Source organism: Phodopus roborovskii, unplaced genomic scaffold, assembly GCF_943737965.1.
Source record: "Phodopus roborovskii unplaced genomic scaffold, PHOROB, whole genome shotgun sequence".
NCBI lineage: Eukaryota > Metazoa > Chordata > Mammalia > Rodentia > Cricetidae > Phodopus > Phodopus roborovskii.
In genome coordinates, this window is record NW_026125059.1 from 11,962,201 (window position 1) to 11,979,517 (window position 17,317).

Below are 17,317 nucleotides of genomic sequence, written 5' to 3' on the forward strand. Positions count from 1 at the left end.
GAAGTTGAGGCTGGCCTAGAACTTGCTATGTAGCTGAGACTAGCCTTAAGTTCTTGACCTTACATATATTTTAACTTTTAGAGTTCTGGGACTACAGGTGTTGGCTTCCATGCCTGGTACCATATCCCCAGCCCATGTGAGGTGTTTATAGCCAGGTCCAGCAGGAGGCATCACTGGGTACTCATGGAGTTGCTGAAGGGACTTCCAAGGGAGGGAGAGATACTGGGTGGCTTTCCTCATCCCCTGTGGAGTCAGATGAGGTGGAGCTGAGCCCCTGTGTGGCAGTGCCCTGCCAGCCTGTGTCCTCACCTTCAAGGCCTTCATCTTGCTCTGGCAGGCTGCTCTCCACCATCACAGAGCCCACCTCAGCTGCACTCTGTGACCCACCCTTGGCAGAGGAGACCTCATCTTCCCCGCTGGTCAGTGAGGAGAGTGAAGTGGACAGGACTGACCATGGAGGCATCAAGAAGGTGTGCTTCAAGGTGTCAGAAGATGAGCAGGAAGACTCGGGCCATGATACCATGAGCTACCGTGACTCCTACAGGTGCGCGTGGCCCGAGGGAGGTCGGAGGACAGTTGAGACTTCTGACTTGTAGGAAAGTCAAGACTGACATTTCTCAAGATGCTTGGGGAAGGCATCAGTCTCTGGGGCTAACAGTGTGTGTTGGGTGGGTGGAGGTGCAGGGTCAGGGCATCTGTGCCTCTCAGAGAATATTCCAGAATGCCTCCCTTGACTCCTTTGCCCTGAGTTGAGCCCTTGGAGCCTGGCACATGGATACCGTTCATTCTGTGTTACTCCATATGTTCACAGGTGTAGGAGAGTCTGGGTTCTGTGGTGTGTGGGGGTCCTCTGTAGCTCCAGGGAGAGAGATGTTTTCTGCCTCTGAGGATGGGGGTGGCATTCCTGCTGTTGTTAAATTTATTCTGAGATTACCAGCAGGGTATTAATTAATGAGCAGACAAAAAGCAGAATTTCCTGTGATGTGACAGGTGACCCTCATTACTACAGAAAAGCAGGGTTTCCCAGCGGAAAATTATGTGGTATCTGACTCTTGGGGTCAGAGATTGTCTTAGCCTGCAGTGTGTGGGCAAAATCTGAAGCCGCAGGATTGAGAGAACGATGTCGCCAGGCCGCCTGGTGTCAGTCCCCTTCCTGTGCTCAGGAGGTCTGCCTGGTCCCCATGGCCACCTTTCACAGTGTCTCTGTGGCATTTTGTCATTCCGTGTCCTTGGAGCATGGTCTCAGATTCCCCCCACCTCTTGGTTTTCATTCTCTACCTTTGGCTCTATGATTTTTCCTTTGTCAAATGCTGCTGGCGCAGTGTTGGCAAGATGGCTTCTTGTTTGATCGTCCTGCTGCGTTCTTTTTGGTCAAGTGTGGTGTGGGCAGGTCTGTCCAGGCCTCACAAGAACCTGGAGGTACTCACTAACACACCTGAGTAAAGAAAGTTCCTGTACGTGTTACTGAGCTGGGACCTGAATGGGTTCCCCCACCTCAGACATGGGATACTGGCTGAGCTGGACTGGCTGCCTCTAGCTGGGCTGTCCAAGGCAAGGATTTTTGTCTACACCCCAGAAGGAAGGTTCCAGGAGCTGGGATGAGGGTGACTCAGGGTGTCTCTTGTCCCATTGCAGTGAATGTAACAGCAATCGTGACTCGGTCCTGTCATACACCAGCGTGAGAAGCAACAGTTCCTACCTGGGCAGTGATGAGATGGGCTCAGGTGAGCAGGCGGTGGCCTGAGAGCATGGTCTAGGACAAAGGGGCTTTGCTGGGGAGTATGTGACGGAGAGGTCACAATGGGGACCTGAGGGCTGTGCTGTTGCATTTTACCATCCTCAGCATCATGGAATGGACTTTTGCTAGTGTGGGGGCTGTAACGTGTATGGGTTTTTCTGCCTGCCAGAGCTGGTCTTGTCCCGCTGCTGCACCAGCCCCAAATAATGCACAGAGACTCTGTATTAGATATTATACTATTGGCCAGGTACTAGTTTCTTATCGGCTAGCTCTGCCTTAGTTATTAACCCATTTGTGTTAATATATGTATGTCCACGTGTTCTTCTTACCGGGAGCCGGCTGCCGCATACTGCTCTCTCCAGACTCTCCATCTTGACTCCTCCTTACTACTTCCTATTTCCTCCTTGTCTCCTAGTCCCTCCTATCTTCCTCTCCTATTGGCCAACAGTGCTTTATTTATTAACCGGTATAAGAAACATATACAGAATGACATCTCCCATCAGGGGGCTACTGCCTAGTGGTCCCAATGTCGGCTGACCGACATTGGCTTTGCCTTATGGACAAGGCAGTGCTATGCTGGGAGCACTTAGCTAAAGCCAGACACTTGCTGATTTTATTTGGTCTTAGTTGCTTCAGACTTTAATAAAAATCATTTGCCCATGGATACGGCTTAGTGGTGGAACAGTTGGCCAGCATGCAGGGACCCTGGTTCTGTCCCTGGCTCTGCAAAAAAAGAAAGGAAAAATTTATCTCATGACCAGGCTTCACCTCTACAAGGTTCATTATTGGAAAAATCCCGGGAGGGTTCAAGGCCACCTGTCCCCCATGAGGTCTCAGCCTCCTGAGTCTCAGGCTGCCACAACAGTTCTCCCTTTCCTGTGTGTCCAGAAAAGTCTATGCATGGAGATGCAATCTTAATTCCCTATCAGTTTAGTAGAAGGAAGGGAAGAGGAAGGAGCGTGAAGGTGGGAGCACTTGAGCCATGTGATGGGTGGATGGGAAGGCTCTCCGGGAGCACTGCTGTGGGGAGGGTGCTTGTGTGAGGGAACTGCCAAGATAAGCTTGTGACTCCTGTTTGTAATCAGGAGGATGAGGTAGAAGGATTGCTGGAAATTTGAGGCTAGCCTGGGCTGCATAGTGTGTTAAGAGGCAACCTTAACACAGTGATACCTTGGAAAGTCAAGAAAGGCCAGTGAGGTGTCTCTGTGGGTTGAAGGTGTATGGCTGTCCAGCCTGGTAACCCAGGTTTGATTGACTGGACTCACGTGATGGAAGGAGACTCCCACAAGTTGTCCTCTGACCTCCACATGAGCTCCATAGCCACTCCCAAGAAGATAAATAAATGTAATTAAATATATTTGGAAAAGGAAAGAGAACCCAGGGAAGGAAGGGCTAGCTGAGTGATAGATGGAGAGCCAGTCCCTCTCGGATGGAGGCTGTCACCTACCTACTAACCCTGCAAGGCTTCAATGCCTATGACCTGGGTTATGGATGATAAAACTGAGGCTCACAGGGGTGAAGGCTTGGTCCAGGGGCTTGGCCAGGGCCTGGACTTGTCAGATTCACATTCCCTGTGGGTCTGGTCTATAGCCATGGTAGCTCATCAGGAAAATGGTTGGGAAGATGGGATGTCCAAGGCTGGTGGTTATGGTGTTTTGTTTTGTTTTGTTTTGTTTTGTTTTGTACCAGGGGATGAGTTGCCCTGTGACATGCGCATCCCATCTGACAAACAGGACAAACTTCACGGCTGCTTGGAGCATCTCTTCAACCAGGTAGGACCATTGTCCCACTGTGCCTTGGATCACTCTCATCACCGTGGGGTTGGGGGCCACGCTGTGGATGGCAGGCTCCTACTGTACTCACGGGAGCTTCTTGTCCCTAGGTGGACTCCATCCATGCTCTGCTCAAGGGCCCTGTGATGAGCAGGGCATTTGAAGAGACCAAGCATTGCCCCATGGAGCACAGCTGGCAAGGTGAGGGGACTAACAAGGACATGGCCACATGTGGGCTCTGTTCCTCATCTGTGTGGTAGCTCTGGGAGGGTCTTGATTCCAGCCTGCAGGCCAGAGCCAGGTCACTTCTGTGTTCAGACCTAGCCAAGAATGTATTTCTCTTTTCCTGGGCCTGTGGGGTGAGGACGGGGAGAGCCTGGAGCATGACCTCAATCCTCGTGTTGCCTCGGCTAACCTTACTACAGACTCTGTGCACAGTAATCATTTTCATCTGCAGTCTGTTTTTTTTTTTTTTTCTGACATAACTTTTAAAAACTAAACAAAACTCACCCTACTAGAAACTTAGTTTCATAAGTACTGTATTAAGCTTCATATAGTTGAAAAACCAATATAACGTGCTACTAATTAGCGATAAACCAAAGCCACAAATCTGTTTGAAACCATAGCAAAAATGTCCTCTGCACATGCTGGTCCTGGTGCCTGCTTAGATCTTAATGTGAGAGGACTTCCTGAGGGAAAGAAGTGCTAAGGGCCTTCCTGGCATCAGACTTAGCCTTTCCCCAAAGGATGGAGAGGGGAAGAGATGAGCATCCCAGGTCCTCCCACTCACATTCAAGTCATGTAGCCATTTCCCTCCCTACCTATTCACCCACCCACCCTCCGCCTGTCCATTCCTTCATCTAGGCACTAGTAACTGATTCCTGCTTATTCCAGGTCTGCTCTGGACACTGTGACTCTGAGATGAGTCAGTGCTTTCCTGACTTCTGGGGTTACCTGCTGTGTATGGGGGACCAGATTCAGATAGGCAGCCACCATAGAGTCCAAGTGGCAAAGAATTGGGGAACCTCCTGTGTCTTAGGAGCACGTCCCTAGTGATGGGCCTCTGAAGTCAGAGGTGGCATGGAGGGAAACCTGAGCAGGGTCGAGTGCCTGCCTGACCCTTAACTGGTCCTGCTCAGGGCAGATTCAAGGTCCAGTAACCTCACAGCCAGCCTGCCTGCCTGCCCTTAGATAATTCTTGTCTTTCTGCTCCATGCCTGGGCTGCTGCTTCTGTTAGGGAAAAGCTACTTGGTTACCACTCATCTGACAGCTCAGTTGGCTGTAGCTATAAGGAGAAGCCTGTAGCTACAGCTTCCAGTTCTAGGAGAACCAGCAGAGATTGACTTGTAATGTCTGTACTGGATTGGCTATAGCTATGGGGGGACTAGAAGGAGGGAGTGCCGAGACCGAGACCAATGAACAGTCTCTGTTGTAGGTGCAGTTTGTGCAGCCAGCTAAAACCATGAGTACTGCCAGTTTCCTTGATCTGTGGTAGTGAGTTTTGTAACCTGGTGACAGGACACAGGCATTTGTGCCACCATTCTTCAGAGCTGCCTCCATCCCTTTCCTGATCTCATGTCACTTTGTTGTCCCAGAGTTCAAGCAAAAAGAAGAGTGCACTGTCCGTGGTCGGAACTTGATCCAGATCAGCATCCAGGAGGACCCTTGGAACCTGCCCAGCTCCATCAGGACCCTGGTGGACAACATCCAGCGATACGTGGAAGGTCAGTGGGTAGGGAGGGTGTCATGCTTGTTGGTGGCATTTGGTTCTGATGTAGACTGATGTGGTCTGGAATGGGCTATCCACGTGGCCCTGTCTTCATGTCTAGGAAGGGACAGAGCAGCAGAGCCATTTGCTAGTGAATGTCCCAACCTGGTGAGGCCCCAGGCTCTCTGTGGCCAGAGGAGCCCTTCCTACTGAGGCTTCTTGCAGTTATGAGCTGGCCTGGGGGATTCATTTCTCCTTAGCTCCCAAAACTGGATTCCATCTGGGTCCTTATTTGTCATCAAGATCACACACTGAAGCTGGCTGGTTTGAGTTGTCAGTGATATGGGAAATTGCCATTTCCTGACACCTTAGCAGCCAGCTGCCCTGTGGCCTCACTTGAATGAGGACATTAGGTATTTATACTCGTGTCTGCCACACATATCTCGTCTACCTATTTGAGTCTTTGGGCATCTAAGTCAGAGACTCCCAGGCTAGAACAACTCAGACCAGGGGTGACTGGAACAGGAGAAAGGAATTACAAAGGCATGGCCGTATCAAGCCAAGCCATTCTGGTTTCTAAACAGAAGTAGGTTGCTAGTGTGAGTCTAGGATCTGTCTGCCAGCAAGAAATCCTTTCTTAGCCACTTTTGGCTGTGTGACCTCTACACCTTCCTTGACTTCTCTGGGCCTTCATTTCTTAGTGAATGCTGCAGGCTCAGAACATTCTCTCCGCCACATGTTTCTATGAGGATGAATGAGTTACCACCTGATACAGCTATGTCCTCAACGAGTGGCTTCTTCCCACCCATGCTGTCCCCACACCCCTCCAGAGCACCTCCCCTGTGTCTCACTAGGGAGGAGTATCTCAGTACCAAGTCTCGAGGCTATTCCAATTTTCTTGGAGGATTTTTAGACCCAAGAGAATCTCTGAAATGGCTGGGTACTCAACACCTCTCAGGCAGAAGTGAGCCTGCGCCTCACAGGGCAGGGCTGTGCCTGGGCACATGCGGCTGTACACTTGACTGTTGGTCGATGAGACTGCTTGTATGCCTGTGCCTCTGCAACATGTGGACACATTGTAGGGCAAGAGTCTCTGACTCAAGAGACAACACTGCTGGCTTTATCCTCTGTGATGGGGATGCAGGGGCAGTAAAGGGTGGCAGTAGGGGCTCCATGTCTGATGCCCAGGGGCTCTGGAACTTACCCAGCATGCATCGTTACTTCTGAGCATAGCTCAAGCACCACAGCATTTGTGCAGGGCTAGAGTCTATGTGCTACAGCTACTGGCTTGTCACCGCCTCCGCCAGCCCCGCTCAGCCTCCTCCTCTCTCCTTCCAGATGGAAAGAACCAGCTGCTCCTGGCTCTGCTGAAGTGCACAGGTGAGAACAGGTTCTGAAGGGGCACCTGGGAGTCACAGTGGGTGCAGAGGCCGCAGGCTGGGGAAATGTCCCTCTGCTGACCAACAGTGCCCACTGGAGCTCCTCAGCACCTGCTCCCAGCCTCACCAAGAACTAGTTGAAGCTCACCTCTTGCTCTGGGACTAGGCAGGAGACTAGTGTCAGGCACTGGGAGCAGGAGCCCTGTTCAGTGCTACATCCTAGGCCTGGTGGGTGTTGACAGGGATACTGAGCAAAAGACAGAGGGTGAGGAAGGTAGGCCCTTACTCAGTAGAGCCCAGCCCTGGAAGAGTGAAGGCTGGGGCTGCAGGAGGCCTCGGGTGTGTGCATGTGGGGATGCATGCATGTTCCATATGTGCCTTCTCTCACCAGCTGCTTGGCGTTGCCTAGGTCCTTCATCCTTCTGTTGTGCCAGTCAGGGGCGAGGCATGTAGCGGTGAGGCACGGGGAAAGCATTCTTAGGACTGGTCTTGAATGTGCAGCTTAGCATTATAGTGTTGGTGTGGCCGAGGCTGAGAGGGCCCGTGACCCGTGGCAGGACCGATGGGGCAGGGTTTGGACACAGCCTTGGAAAAGGCCACGTGTCTGTTTCTTCAGGGAGCAGATGCTTGGGCAGTGGGGTGGTGGGATGCAGAGTGGATCTGTCTGCTTTTGAAGAATTTATTTTTTGTGGAACTGGTTTTTGGTATCTGAATTGTGCGTCCAGAATTCTCCACCGGCCCCTTGTGGATGTGCCGGGTTGGGGGTTGAGGTTGGAGGTGCTGTTGGCACAGCTGTCTGACCCGGCCCCTCCCACAGACACGGAGCTGCAGCTGCGCCGGGACGCTGTGTTCTGTCAGGCCCTGGTGGCTGCAGTGTGCACCCTGTCAGAGCAGCTGCTGGCGGCCCTTGACTACCGGTACAACAACAATGGCGAGTATGAAGAGAGCAGCCGCGATGCCAGCCGTAAGTGGCTGGAACAGGTGGCAGCCACAGGTGTCCTGCTGCACTGTCAGTCTCTGCTGGCACCAGCCACTGCGGTAAGTGGCCAGGGTGGGTGGCAGCACGGGAGGTGCACTCTTGCGGGCTCTCTCTGCTCCTGCTTACCCAGGGGTTCTTGTGGTAGTGATTTGCTGAGCATTTACTGTTAGAGTTGGGAGTCTGTGGCTGAACAGTAGTCCCTATTCTCTATGACCATGGTTCTCAACCTGTGGGTTGTGACCCCTCTGACAAACTTCTGTCCTCCAAAAATATTTACATTCCAATCCATAACAGTAGAAAATTTAGTTATGAAGTAGCAACGAACAAATAATTTTGTGATTGGCGGGGGTGGGGGGGTCACCGCAACATGAAGAACTGTATTAAAGTGTCACAGCATCAGGAAGGTTGATGATCACTGCTCTGTGGTGTCCTGGGGGAGGGAAGCAGTCAGACAAGGAAAAGAAATAGCACAAACCAGTGGTTTTGAGCCACAAGCGGGCAGGTGTCTTGGGACAGTTGAGGAGTTGGGCGGGGGTGGAGGGGTATTACTTGCATCTAGTACATGTGTAGCCCCCAGAGGTGCTGGCTCAGCATCCCATATCGGCTCCAGGACAAGTGGCTCCAGAGGTGGCCATTTGGGTAGCCTCAGATCACCCCCTGCTGGCCACTGATGAGCACTGCTTCTGGTCCCCCAAAGATCTGCCTCTGGCCCAGAAAGCACCCTCATCCCACCCCCACCCCATGGCAGCCATCACTAAACCCTTCTCAGGATGGAACACTAGACCCAGCTCAATTGCTGATGTCACCAGCACTGAGCTGGCCTCTGGGTCTGTGACTCACCTCCTAGCAGAAGAGGTACACTGAGAGAAGGGAGGGAAGACATCAAGCTAGGAGGGAACTCAGAAAAGCCTGCAGGCTTGGGAGTGTCTCTGGAGGGAGTGGTCAAAGCCAGACTTTCTGGGGAGGCAGGCAGCTTTTGAGTTGTGGACTCTGCCACCCAGAACGATGGTCTAAGGAAGAGTATGCAGAGGCCCTGAGCCGAGGCCTGTGTGGAGAAGGAAGCCCTCTGGGCTGTCCTGGTGGGAAGTGGCGACTGCAATTGGGTGTTGGCTGGGAGGCTCGAGTAGGACAGACTGTGTCCCGAAGGTTGTCCTACCAGACTTGGTCATGCTGCTGGGTGGGGTTAGGGGACCAGGGTGCAGAAAGCCTTGGGAAAAGTGGGCAGGACAGGTCTGCGGGGCTGAGAAAGGAAGCCCAGGACAGGGTGGCATCCAAGTCCTTACCATCTTCTTCCTGCAGAAGGAGGAACAGACCATGCTGGAGGACATCTGGGTGACCCTGGCAGAGCTGGACAACGTCACCTTCTCCTTTAAGCAGCTGGATGAGACGTCTGTGGCCAGTGAGTCACATGTCACATGATGCCCTCCCTTCCTGCCCTGAGAGTTGGGTTACTCAGAGCTACCCTGGCTCCTCCCCCCCCCCCCCCGCTGCCAGGCTAGCAGCCCAAGTTTATCAGTTTCCAGTGCTTCAGCCTCACACCCCAGCATGAATCTCAGAGTCGGCCTTTGGGGAGCACATGGAAAAGGTGGGGAGTTAGCTGCTTCCCTGGCCAAGTCTTCAGGTGATAGCAGCTTCCTGTCTGGAGGCTGGGTGGGGCTCAGGGAGAAGCGGTGGTTGATTAGTGATGCCTGCATGGTGCGGGTACAGGCTCTGAGTCACATTTTGTTTCAGCCTTTTCTTCCTTATGGGCACTGATAAGTGACAGGGCCCATTTTTTGGACAGCTTTTGCTAGGTAGGGGGCCTCTGAGCTGCCAAGCAAGTGAGTCACAGGACAGGGTTGGGGAGGCTGAAGACACTACAGCCAGCTCTCCCCAGGGGCCAGGAGGAAACAGTGTGGAATCGGGGTATGGGAGCAGGTGAAGGGGGTGGCCATCACAGGCTGGTCTGGAGGCTACAGGGGCTGCCCAAAGTCACACATGGGGCAGGGGGCGGGAGGATTGAGACTGTCCCTCTGGGATGCCATTCTGTGGAAACAGAAGTCCTAGCATGCTACCCCAAGCCTGGGAAGACAAGAGGGTCTGAGGCTACCCTATGAGTCAAAAGGACTGGAGGTATAAGGTTAGTCCTCCTGAGTGCCACTCGAGCCCCTGAGGGAGGAGAGGCCCTGTGCTGCTCTGGTGCAGCTATGTCCACTTCCCCTCTGGCCTTCCTGGTGAGCCATCCTGCTTTGCTTCACCCTCCACAGACACCAACGTCTTCTATCACATCGAGGGCAGCAGGCAGGCACTAAAGGTAGTCTTCTACCTGGATGGCTTCCACTTCTCCAGGCTGCCCTCCCGCCTGGAGGGCGGGGCTAGCCTCAGGCTGCACACTGTGCTCTTCACAAAAGGTGAGCAGCCAGGCTGGGGGACCCTCCAGGGTGGTGGGTGAGGCCTCGGAGCATCCTAAGGCCCAGCCTTGAGCCTCCCTTGCCTTCCCTCTTAGCTCTGGAGAATGTAGACGGGCCTCCGCAGCCAGGCAGCCAGGCTGCAGAAAACCTGCAGCAGGAGATCAACGCACAGTCCCTGGAGAAGGTGCAACAGTACTACAGAAAGCTCAGGTAGCTGCTGCTGTGGGCTGGAAGGGACAGGAGGGAGCCTGCAGGTGAGGACATGTCCTGCAAAGCTGTGGGCAAGCCTGACACCCTCTGGAGCACATGCAGCACTACTAACCCATTGTACAACCCAGTATACTGAGGCCTTGCAGCCTGCCCCAGGTCACACAGCCACATGAGTCCAGTCTCTCCGGCCCATTCCTCCCTGCTCAGGGAGGGTTGCTGATGGGATCTTTGGGCTCCTGGCACTGGGTCCTGCGCTGAGGAGAACTTCCAGAGAGAAATAAAGAGGGCAGGAGTCAGCTGGGGCCAGGAAAGCAGCTAAGATCTGACTACAGCCTCCCACAGCCACACCCACAACCACACCCTCCAACACACCCATAATCTCACCTTCACCAGACCCAGACCAGGCTCCCAGCAGTGGCCCTTCTTGAGTCCTGTCTCATTGCTCTCTCTGCAATATCAAGAGGCAGGGAATGGGTTCCTGGAGAGGGGTACTCTCTTTCCAGGTCCCCTCTGACCATTTGCAAATTGGAAGATGAAGCTTCCATGCATTTGTTAGGCAACAGGACCCAGGGCACAATTTCCGACGTAATTGTTGCTGCCACTGTCTTTCCTGTGTCTGACTGTTGAGCCACTCATTTCTTTTCCTTTGTTCAGAGTGTTCATGGAGACTTTCTGTGGGCGTTGTACTGCCCTGGCACTCAGAAAACAGCCCTGTTCTTCATGAACACTTGTTCTATCAAGGCCGGGCTGCCAAATCCAGCTCACCCCTTGTATATAAATAAAGTTTTATTCACACACAGTCAAAACAATTTTCTTCCTGAATCCTTCGTGGCTATTTTGCTGGGTATGGCAGAAGACAAGGACTGCTTAAAAGGGCCAGTGCTTTCTAGTCAGCTCACTAGACGGATTTGGAGGGAGCAAAAAAGCACCAGCTTGTAAACCCAGAACAGTGTCGTGCCAATTGCAAGATGTTCAGAAGAGAGAAAGCAAGGATAGGAATGTTGTCCAGGGAAGTCAGGCAGAGGTGACATTGAAGAAGCCAGAGACCTTTTCTTGCTTCCCTAGGGCTGCTGGAGGAGCAGGTGACAGTTGGCACACACATACAGCCCCCAGAGGCACTCAGTGACTTCCTTCTGAGAGTCCCGGGAGGATGCAGGGCTGTAACTGTAGGGCTGGGACCCAGGGCAGGGGCGTGGCCAAAGCTTGTGTATATGTGTGAGTGTGTGTGTGAGTGTGTGAGTGTGTGTGTGTGTAGTGGGAACATGCATGCATGCATGGCTGCTATGTGTGCATGATCCTTAGCCCCATCTATTTCCTTCAGGGCATTCTACCTGGAGCGGTCCAACCTTCCTACAGATGCAGGGACCACAGCTGTGAAGATCGACCAGGTGTGCTGATGTCCCTGGAAGCTTGGGCAGGGTGGGAACACTTGGGCCAGGGTCATTACCTCCTGAGTTTGCCCTAAACAGAATCAGACCCAGAAGTCCCTAAGCCCACACAGCCCCTGCAGCTTGCTTCCTCCTCCTAGGACAGAGGTTCTCAACCTGTGGTCACAAACCCCTTTGTGACTCCTTGAGGGTCAAATGACCCTTTCACAGAAGTGGTCTAAGACCTCTGTGGAACAGATATTTACATTATGGAAGATTCATAAGAGTAGCAAAATTACAGTTAGGAAGTAGCAATGAAATCATTGTATGGCCGGGGGTCACCCCAATGTGAGGAACTGTATAAAGGGCCACAGCATTAGGAAGGCTGGGAGCCACTGTCCTAGGACTTCCTTGGGTGACATGCTCTTGCTGGCCTCTCTTGTGAGCCCTTTCTTTGTCACATGTCTCAAGCTGAGACCTCAAGCTGAGTGTTGACTGTCACGCCAAGTATGGATTCACACAGTATTTCCTTTTGCTTCAGGTCATTACCAGGTATTCAGAGATCAAACATTCTCCGTTGAAACTAGAGCTTTGTCACTTCTTGGCTTTTCGGTTAGGAGCGAGTGTTGTGTCTGTTCTTACCGATTTAGTGCCTTGTCATTCCTCTTGTCTAAGGATGACAACAAAATCAAAGCTTCCATACCCACATAGAGAACCCAGTAGAGAAGTGGAGTGGTCTGAGATCTAGCTGCATGCTAGATGCATCTCCATGCGACTGAGCGGTTTCTGCCCCTCGCCCACAATGCATCTCTCTGGCCTGCTTCCCCTGGCCCACATAGACCTTGAACTTGGAGATGGCTGTGAGGGACTGGACTTGGGGCTCAGAGGCTGTGGGCTCCATCTTGGGGGATTTTGTAGTCTGCTGGCTACAGCCCAAGTGTCGTAATGACACAGGGTTGAGGAAGACCGAGCATAAGGAATGGCTTGTCCTCCGGAGAGGCCACTTGAGCTAGCTGTGACAGATTTAGAGAGGATAAGAGATGTTACCCATTGGCTTAGGTGGGGCTGTACTTGGCAGGGGAAAAGCCAGCTTGGAAGATCAGAATTGAAACAGTAAATGCTAAGCACCAACTTACAGGGCAGTGGGAGCTGCAGATGGTTCTGGAGCTCATAAAGGGACATGGGTTGTGTATCAGCTGGTTGTGGATCAGAAGGATGATAGAGAAGGCCAGTGAAGTTTTCAGGGCTCTGGGCTTCTCTGGACACCTGTCGCGTCTCTTGCAGCTGATACGTCCCATCAACGCCCTGGATGAACTCTATCGTCTCATGAAGTCCTTCGTGCACCCCAAAGCTGGTGCTGCCGGGAGCCTTGGTGCCGGTCTCATCCCCATCTCCTCAGAGCTCTGCTACCGCTTGGGGGCGTGCCAGATCACCATGTGTGGCACCGGCATGCAACGGTGAGCCTGAGCCAAGGCCAGATGGGACATAGCAGGGCTGGGGAGGCTCTGGGTATTTGGGGGCTCATGCACAGATGTGGGAGGGTTGGGTTCAAATCCTGGTGCTGTAGTTCCCATGTTCTGGGCCTGGACTTACTTACCTGTGGGTGAAATGGAGTAGCCCAGGTCAGTGAGCCTGGGAGGATCATGCCTTGTTTTGATTCTAGCCCATTCAGAAGGGAGAGACTTTCCATGAGCCATTGTCCACCCAGGGGAACTGCTGTCTCCTTGTAACTGTCAAGACTGTGTGAAGCTATCCCAGAGTCTTAACTGGGGTTGTTTTACTCTTGGGGGGGGTACCCAACAATGTCTAGAGACATTTGTGGCCCTTGTGATTGTGGGGAGAGATAGAGGGGGATAAGCAGCAGGCGGAGGTCAGAGAAACTGCTGAGTGTCACACACTATTGCAGGGGAGGCCTGGTATGTTACAGTTCGGGAATTGAGGATATTGGATGGATGAAAGTGTAGATTAAGAATATAAACAGTCTGTCTCCCAGCCTCGTCCAGGAGCAGACATAAGGCACACACCTCTGTCCCCTCTCTGATCTCCTAAGAGAGCCTCCAAGGACCATCCCTCAGTCAAGTGCTCGCAGGGGCCTCTGCCTGGGGCTATGGGCACTTGTAGAAAGCTCCAGGAAGTCCCTGGTTCACGGTTCTGCCTTAGGGGGTTGTGGGTAGCGTGCCTTGAGAGGGTGAGAGGTAATGGCTGCCAGGAGGACTGAATGGGAGGACCCAGGAACCTCCTGAGAGGCAGTGGACACCTGGGGATGGTGGGAGGAAGGGAGGCAGCAGTGGACAGGAAGTGGCGTGCAGGAAGTGGTCCTTGTCCTACCTGTGTCTTCACCCACTGCAGGAGCACCCTGAGTGTGTCCCTGGAACAGGCAGCCATCCTGGCACGGAGTCACGGGCTGCTGCCCAAGTGTGTCATGCAGGCCACAGACATCATGCGCAAACAGGTAAGCCACCCACAGCGGGCACCGTGGCCAGGGGTCCTGAGCTCAGCCCTGTGGGGTGTGCTTCATCAGCCCCAGATACCTTGCTTCGTCTCAGCTGTTCACGTTTGTTACCCCACCCAGCTCCCTGGTTGCCCTGTGCCCTTAGCTCCTCAGCCCAGGCCTGACGGAAGTTTTCCTTCCAGGGTCCTCGAGTGGAAATTTTGGCCAAAAACCTTCGAGTCAAGGACCCAATGCCCCAAGGTGCACCACGGTGAGTAGCCCCCCACCTCTCCCCCCCAGCCTCTGTCATCTTCCCAGGAAGGCCAAAGCCTGCTTGGTGTAAGACTCTGGGTCTTACCCCAAAGAGAGCCACAGTGTTCCATGGGGCCATCTCTCACTGTGGGAGCTCTGAGGTCACAACCAAGACTTAACCTGTTACCCAGCCTGTGATCGACTGTTGGGCTCCCTCCCCAACCCCTGATGGTGACTCTGCCAGTCTTGTGGCAACAGCCTTCTGTCATCTTCAGCAACCAGCTCCTGCTGCCCCTCAAGCGGTCACGACTCTTTAGTCCCTGCCAGCTCTGCTACCAGTGGCTGCCCGGGAGTTCTGAACCAGTGTGTTTTGAAAGAGTGGCTTCCGGCAGTGTCTCCTAGTGAGCGTGCCCGGATGGAACCCGATCAGGGCCCTGATAGGCTGTTGTCACTTCCCTGAAGCCTCTTCATGTCCTTTGGTCTGCCAACTTGTCTTCATGCTCTTGTTGGCCCCTGGCCTGTTGAGGAACGGCGCCGTCCACCCTCTTATAAACCCAGTTGACCCCGCAGCAGCCCTGCAAGAGAGGTCCTGCTGTCACACGGCTGTCACACGGCTGTCACACGGAGGCCCAGAGGTGTTCAGTATCTTGCTGGGGGTCACGCAGTTAGTAGCGGAGCTGGAATGCCGACCCCAGACAGTCATGGCCTGGACATTTAACCTCACCGCTGTCATTACCCTCTCACGTTCACCACGGTGACCTCCTGCCTGGTCACCCTACTCCTGAAATCATCCCTTTCACTCCTTCATGGAAGGCGTAACCCCTCTGTGGCCCTTCCAAAACCAAGGAGCCACCGTGGCTACAAACAGGCAGGCTCAAACTCCGTGAGGTATGGGGAGAAGCTTAGACTATTGCCCAGTGTCTGTACTCTGAAGCATCCAAGTACACATGCCATTTGGAAATGCCTTGCCTGCCTCTAGAGTAGTGGTTCTCAACCTTCCTAATGCTGTGACCTCATGTTGTGGTGACCCCCAACTATGAAATTATCTTCATTGCTACTTCATAACTATAACTCTGTCACTGTTCTGAATCATGATGTAGGTATCTGATATACAACCCCAAGGGGGTCGCAACCCACAACTTGAGAACCACAGCCCTAGAGGGACCAAATCTGCCCCTGAGAAGGGGGCAGGGTAGCAAGGGCAGTTTCAGTACATATACTCTCTGTATTGTTCTGGGTGTGCATCACTTGTCTGATAGATAAGGGGGAAGTCGCCCCATGTGGCGCCCTCTCGGGCCCCTCCTCATGCTCTCTGCCTTCACCCGCCAGCCTCTACCGCCTCTGCCAGCCTCCAGTGGATGGGGACATCTGAACACCGATGTACACCCTGCACAGCCACTGCCTCTGCAGCTGTGATGTGGGAGGACACGGAGGGTCCACAAGGTGACCTGAGGCTTCTGCCATAGCTGTGTTGAGATCTACCCAGCTGACCCAGCTGTCACCGTCCAGGATAAGCCTCTGTGTGCATACCCTCCCCAGACTGGCTGATCACCGCTGGGCTGGCAGGGTCTCCATACTTCTGCCTAAAGTCTGAGGGCTTAGGGCCCCCAGAGCACATGAATGTAGCTGGGGCCTGGATGCCTACACTCACCCAAGTCCCCTACACAGGGACGAGTCACAGGGTCCGGTAGCTGGAGGCCTGAAGACCCAGCTCCTCAGATGGCAAAGCTGCACTTTGAACCCGGGGTTCATTCCGGGCCCACATTCCTGGAGACTGTGCCTGTTTCCTGCCCTGGCTGAAGCTTCCAGATATGCCCCCTACCCTTACTAACAGCCCAGCAGACTTGGGACAGCCTGGCTTCTGCCAGGAGAGGGACACTGGGCTGAGCAGCCGTCACCTCGTGGACACTTGAGAGAGTTGCTAGCTTTCATGACTGCCGTTGGAATCTGAGCTGCCAGCTCTGGGCACCAGATTGGCTCTGATGCTAGTTTATATGGCACACCTCTGTGATTTATATTTTGTATTTTTTTCTTATCATTATTGTTAGTGCTGTCAAGAGTTTCCCCTTCCCCTAAGTTTTATGATTATGTCTTTGACACTTTAAAGTTCAGAGAAAAGTATATTGCCTAACGGGACCAACGTAAAGTAGTATCAACAGCTTTATTCAGTTCACTAAAAAAAGAAAAGAAAAAAAAAAACTAAATTATTGAAAACATTTAAAAGGTCATTATTTCCATTTTAAAATCTGAAGGTCACGGGATGTGGCTCACAGGGTCCACCCCCCCTTCTCGCCTCAGTACCCCCACATCTGGCCCATGTTGAACGTTGTTGTTGAATGACTGCACCGGGGTTTGAGAGGTGGCTTAGGGCTGGGCTGTATGTCTGGTTTCCATGTTGCCATCTCAGAACAGGGCATTTGGGACTTCTCGGAGAACCAGAGTTAGGAGCCTGTTGTCTACCTTCTGGGTAGGGGTCTGCACGTGGGCACCCCTTGGCTGTTTGTCTGATCCCCAATTTCTGAACATCTAGAGGGACCTGCTAGCATGGAGGAGGAGGGAGAAGATCCTGTGACCTCTGGCTGGCTGTAAGGCTGGGTTGGGGGAGCATGGCCTTCTCAGTCCCCAGGGGCCACCTTTCTCTTGCTATGGAGTTGCTTTGTTGGTGTGTTTTGTTTGTCCAGAGAATCAGGGCCCCGTGTTAACCCTGCGGAGGGCAATGGGGAAGGACCCTGAGGGCCAGGACATCATGCCTGGTTTATTTTAAATGTACAGATTCTTTTCATTAAATTCACGATAGATTTTTTATTATTATTAAAAGTCAGTATATAATACAAATAAGGTGTGGTCTGCTTGTTTGGTGGTGAGTGGCGTGGGATGGGTTCCAGCTCGGACACCTAACCTGGAGGTCAGTGGCCCTGAGCCAACAGCATGAACAATGTGAATGTGACAGGTCCCGTACAACAAATAACAGCTTTTTATATTGGATTCCAATCTTCCTTTGGATTCTAAGCTCTTGAGTTCGTTGTTGGCAGGAGAGAAATGTGACTGGTATTTTTCTAGAGGTTTCCTGGCCTGTTCTGGGTGGGTGTT

General features: G+C 52.9%; 1 protein-coding gene across 1 annotated transcript in view; it reads left to right on the forward strand.

The window, feature by feature from the left end:
* The window catches only part of Prex1 (phosphatidylinositol-3,4,5-trisphosphate dependent Rac exchange factor 1), a 149,702-nt gene extending 132,637 nt beyond the window's left edge, over positions 1-17,065 (forward strand). Inside the window, exons 26-40 of the mRNA XM_051186107.1 lie at positions 338-544; positions 1,636-1,724; positions 3,428-3,510; positions 3,621-3,711; positions 5,107-5,235; positions 6,558-6,599; positions 7,416-7,636; positions 8,877-8,976; positions 9,824-9,967; positions 10,063-10,177; positions 11,499-11,565; positions 12,829-13,001; positions 13,894-13,996; positions 14,179-14,246; positions 15,557-17,065. Coding sequence (XP_051042064.1) covers positions 338-544; positions 1,636-1,724; positions 3,428-3,510; positions 3,621-3,711; positions 5,107-5,235; positions 6,558-6,599; positions 7,416-7,636; positions 8,877-8,976; positions 9,824-9,967; positions 10,063-10,177; positions 11,499-11,565; positions 12,829-13,001; positions 13,894-13,996; positions 14,179-14,246; positions 15,557-15,599 — 1,675 coding nt within the window. The 3' untranslated portion in view covers positions 15,600-17,065. The remainder of the gene's footprint in view (positions 1-337; positions 545-1,635; positions 1,725-3,427; positions 3,511-3,620; positions 3,712-5,106; positions 5,236-6,557; positions 6,600-7,415; positions 7,637-8,876; positions 8,977-9,823; positions 9,968-10,062; positions 10,178-11,498; positions 11,566-12,828; positions 13,002-13,893; positions 13,997-14,178; positions 14,247-15,556) is intronic.
* Positions 17,066-17,317: the final 252 nt, after the last annotated feature.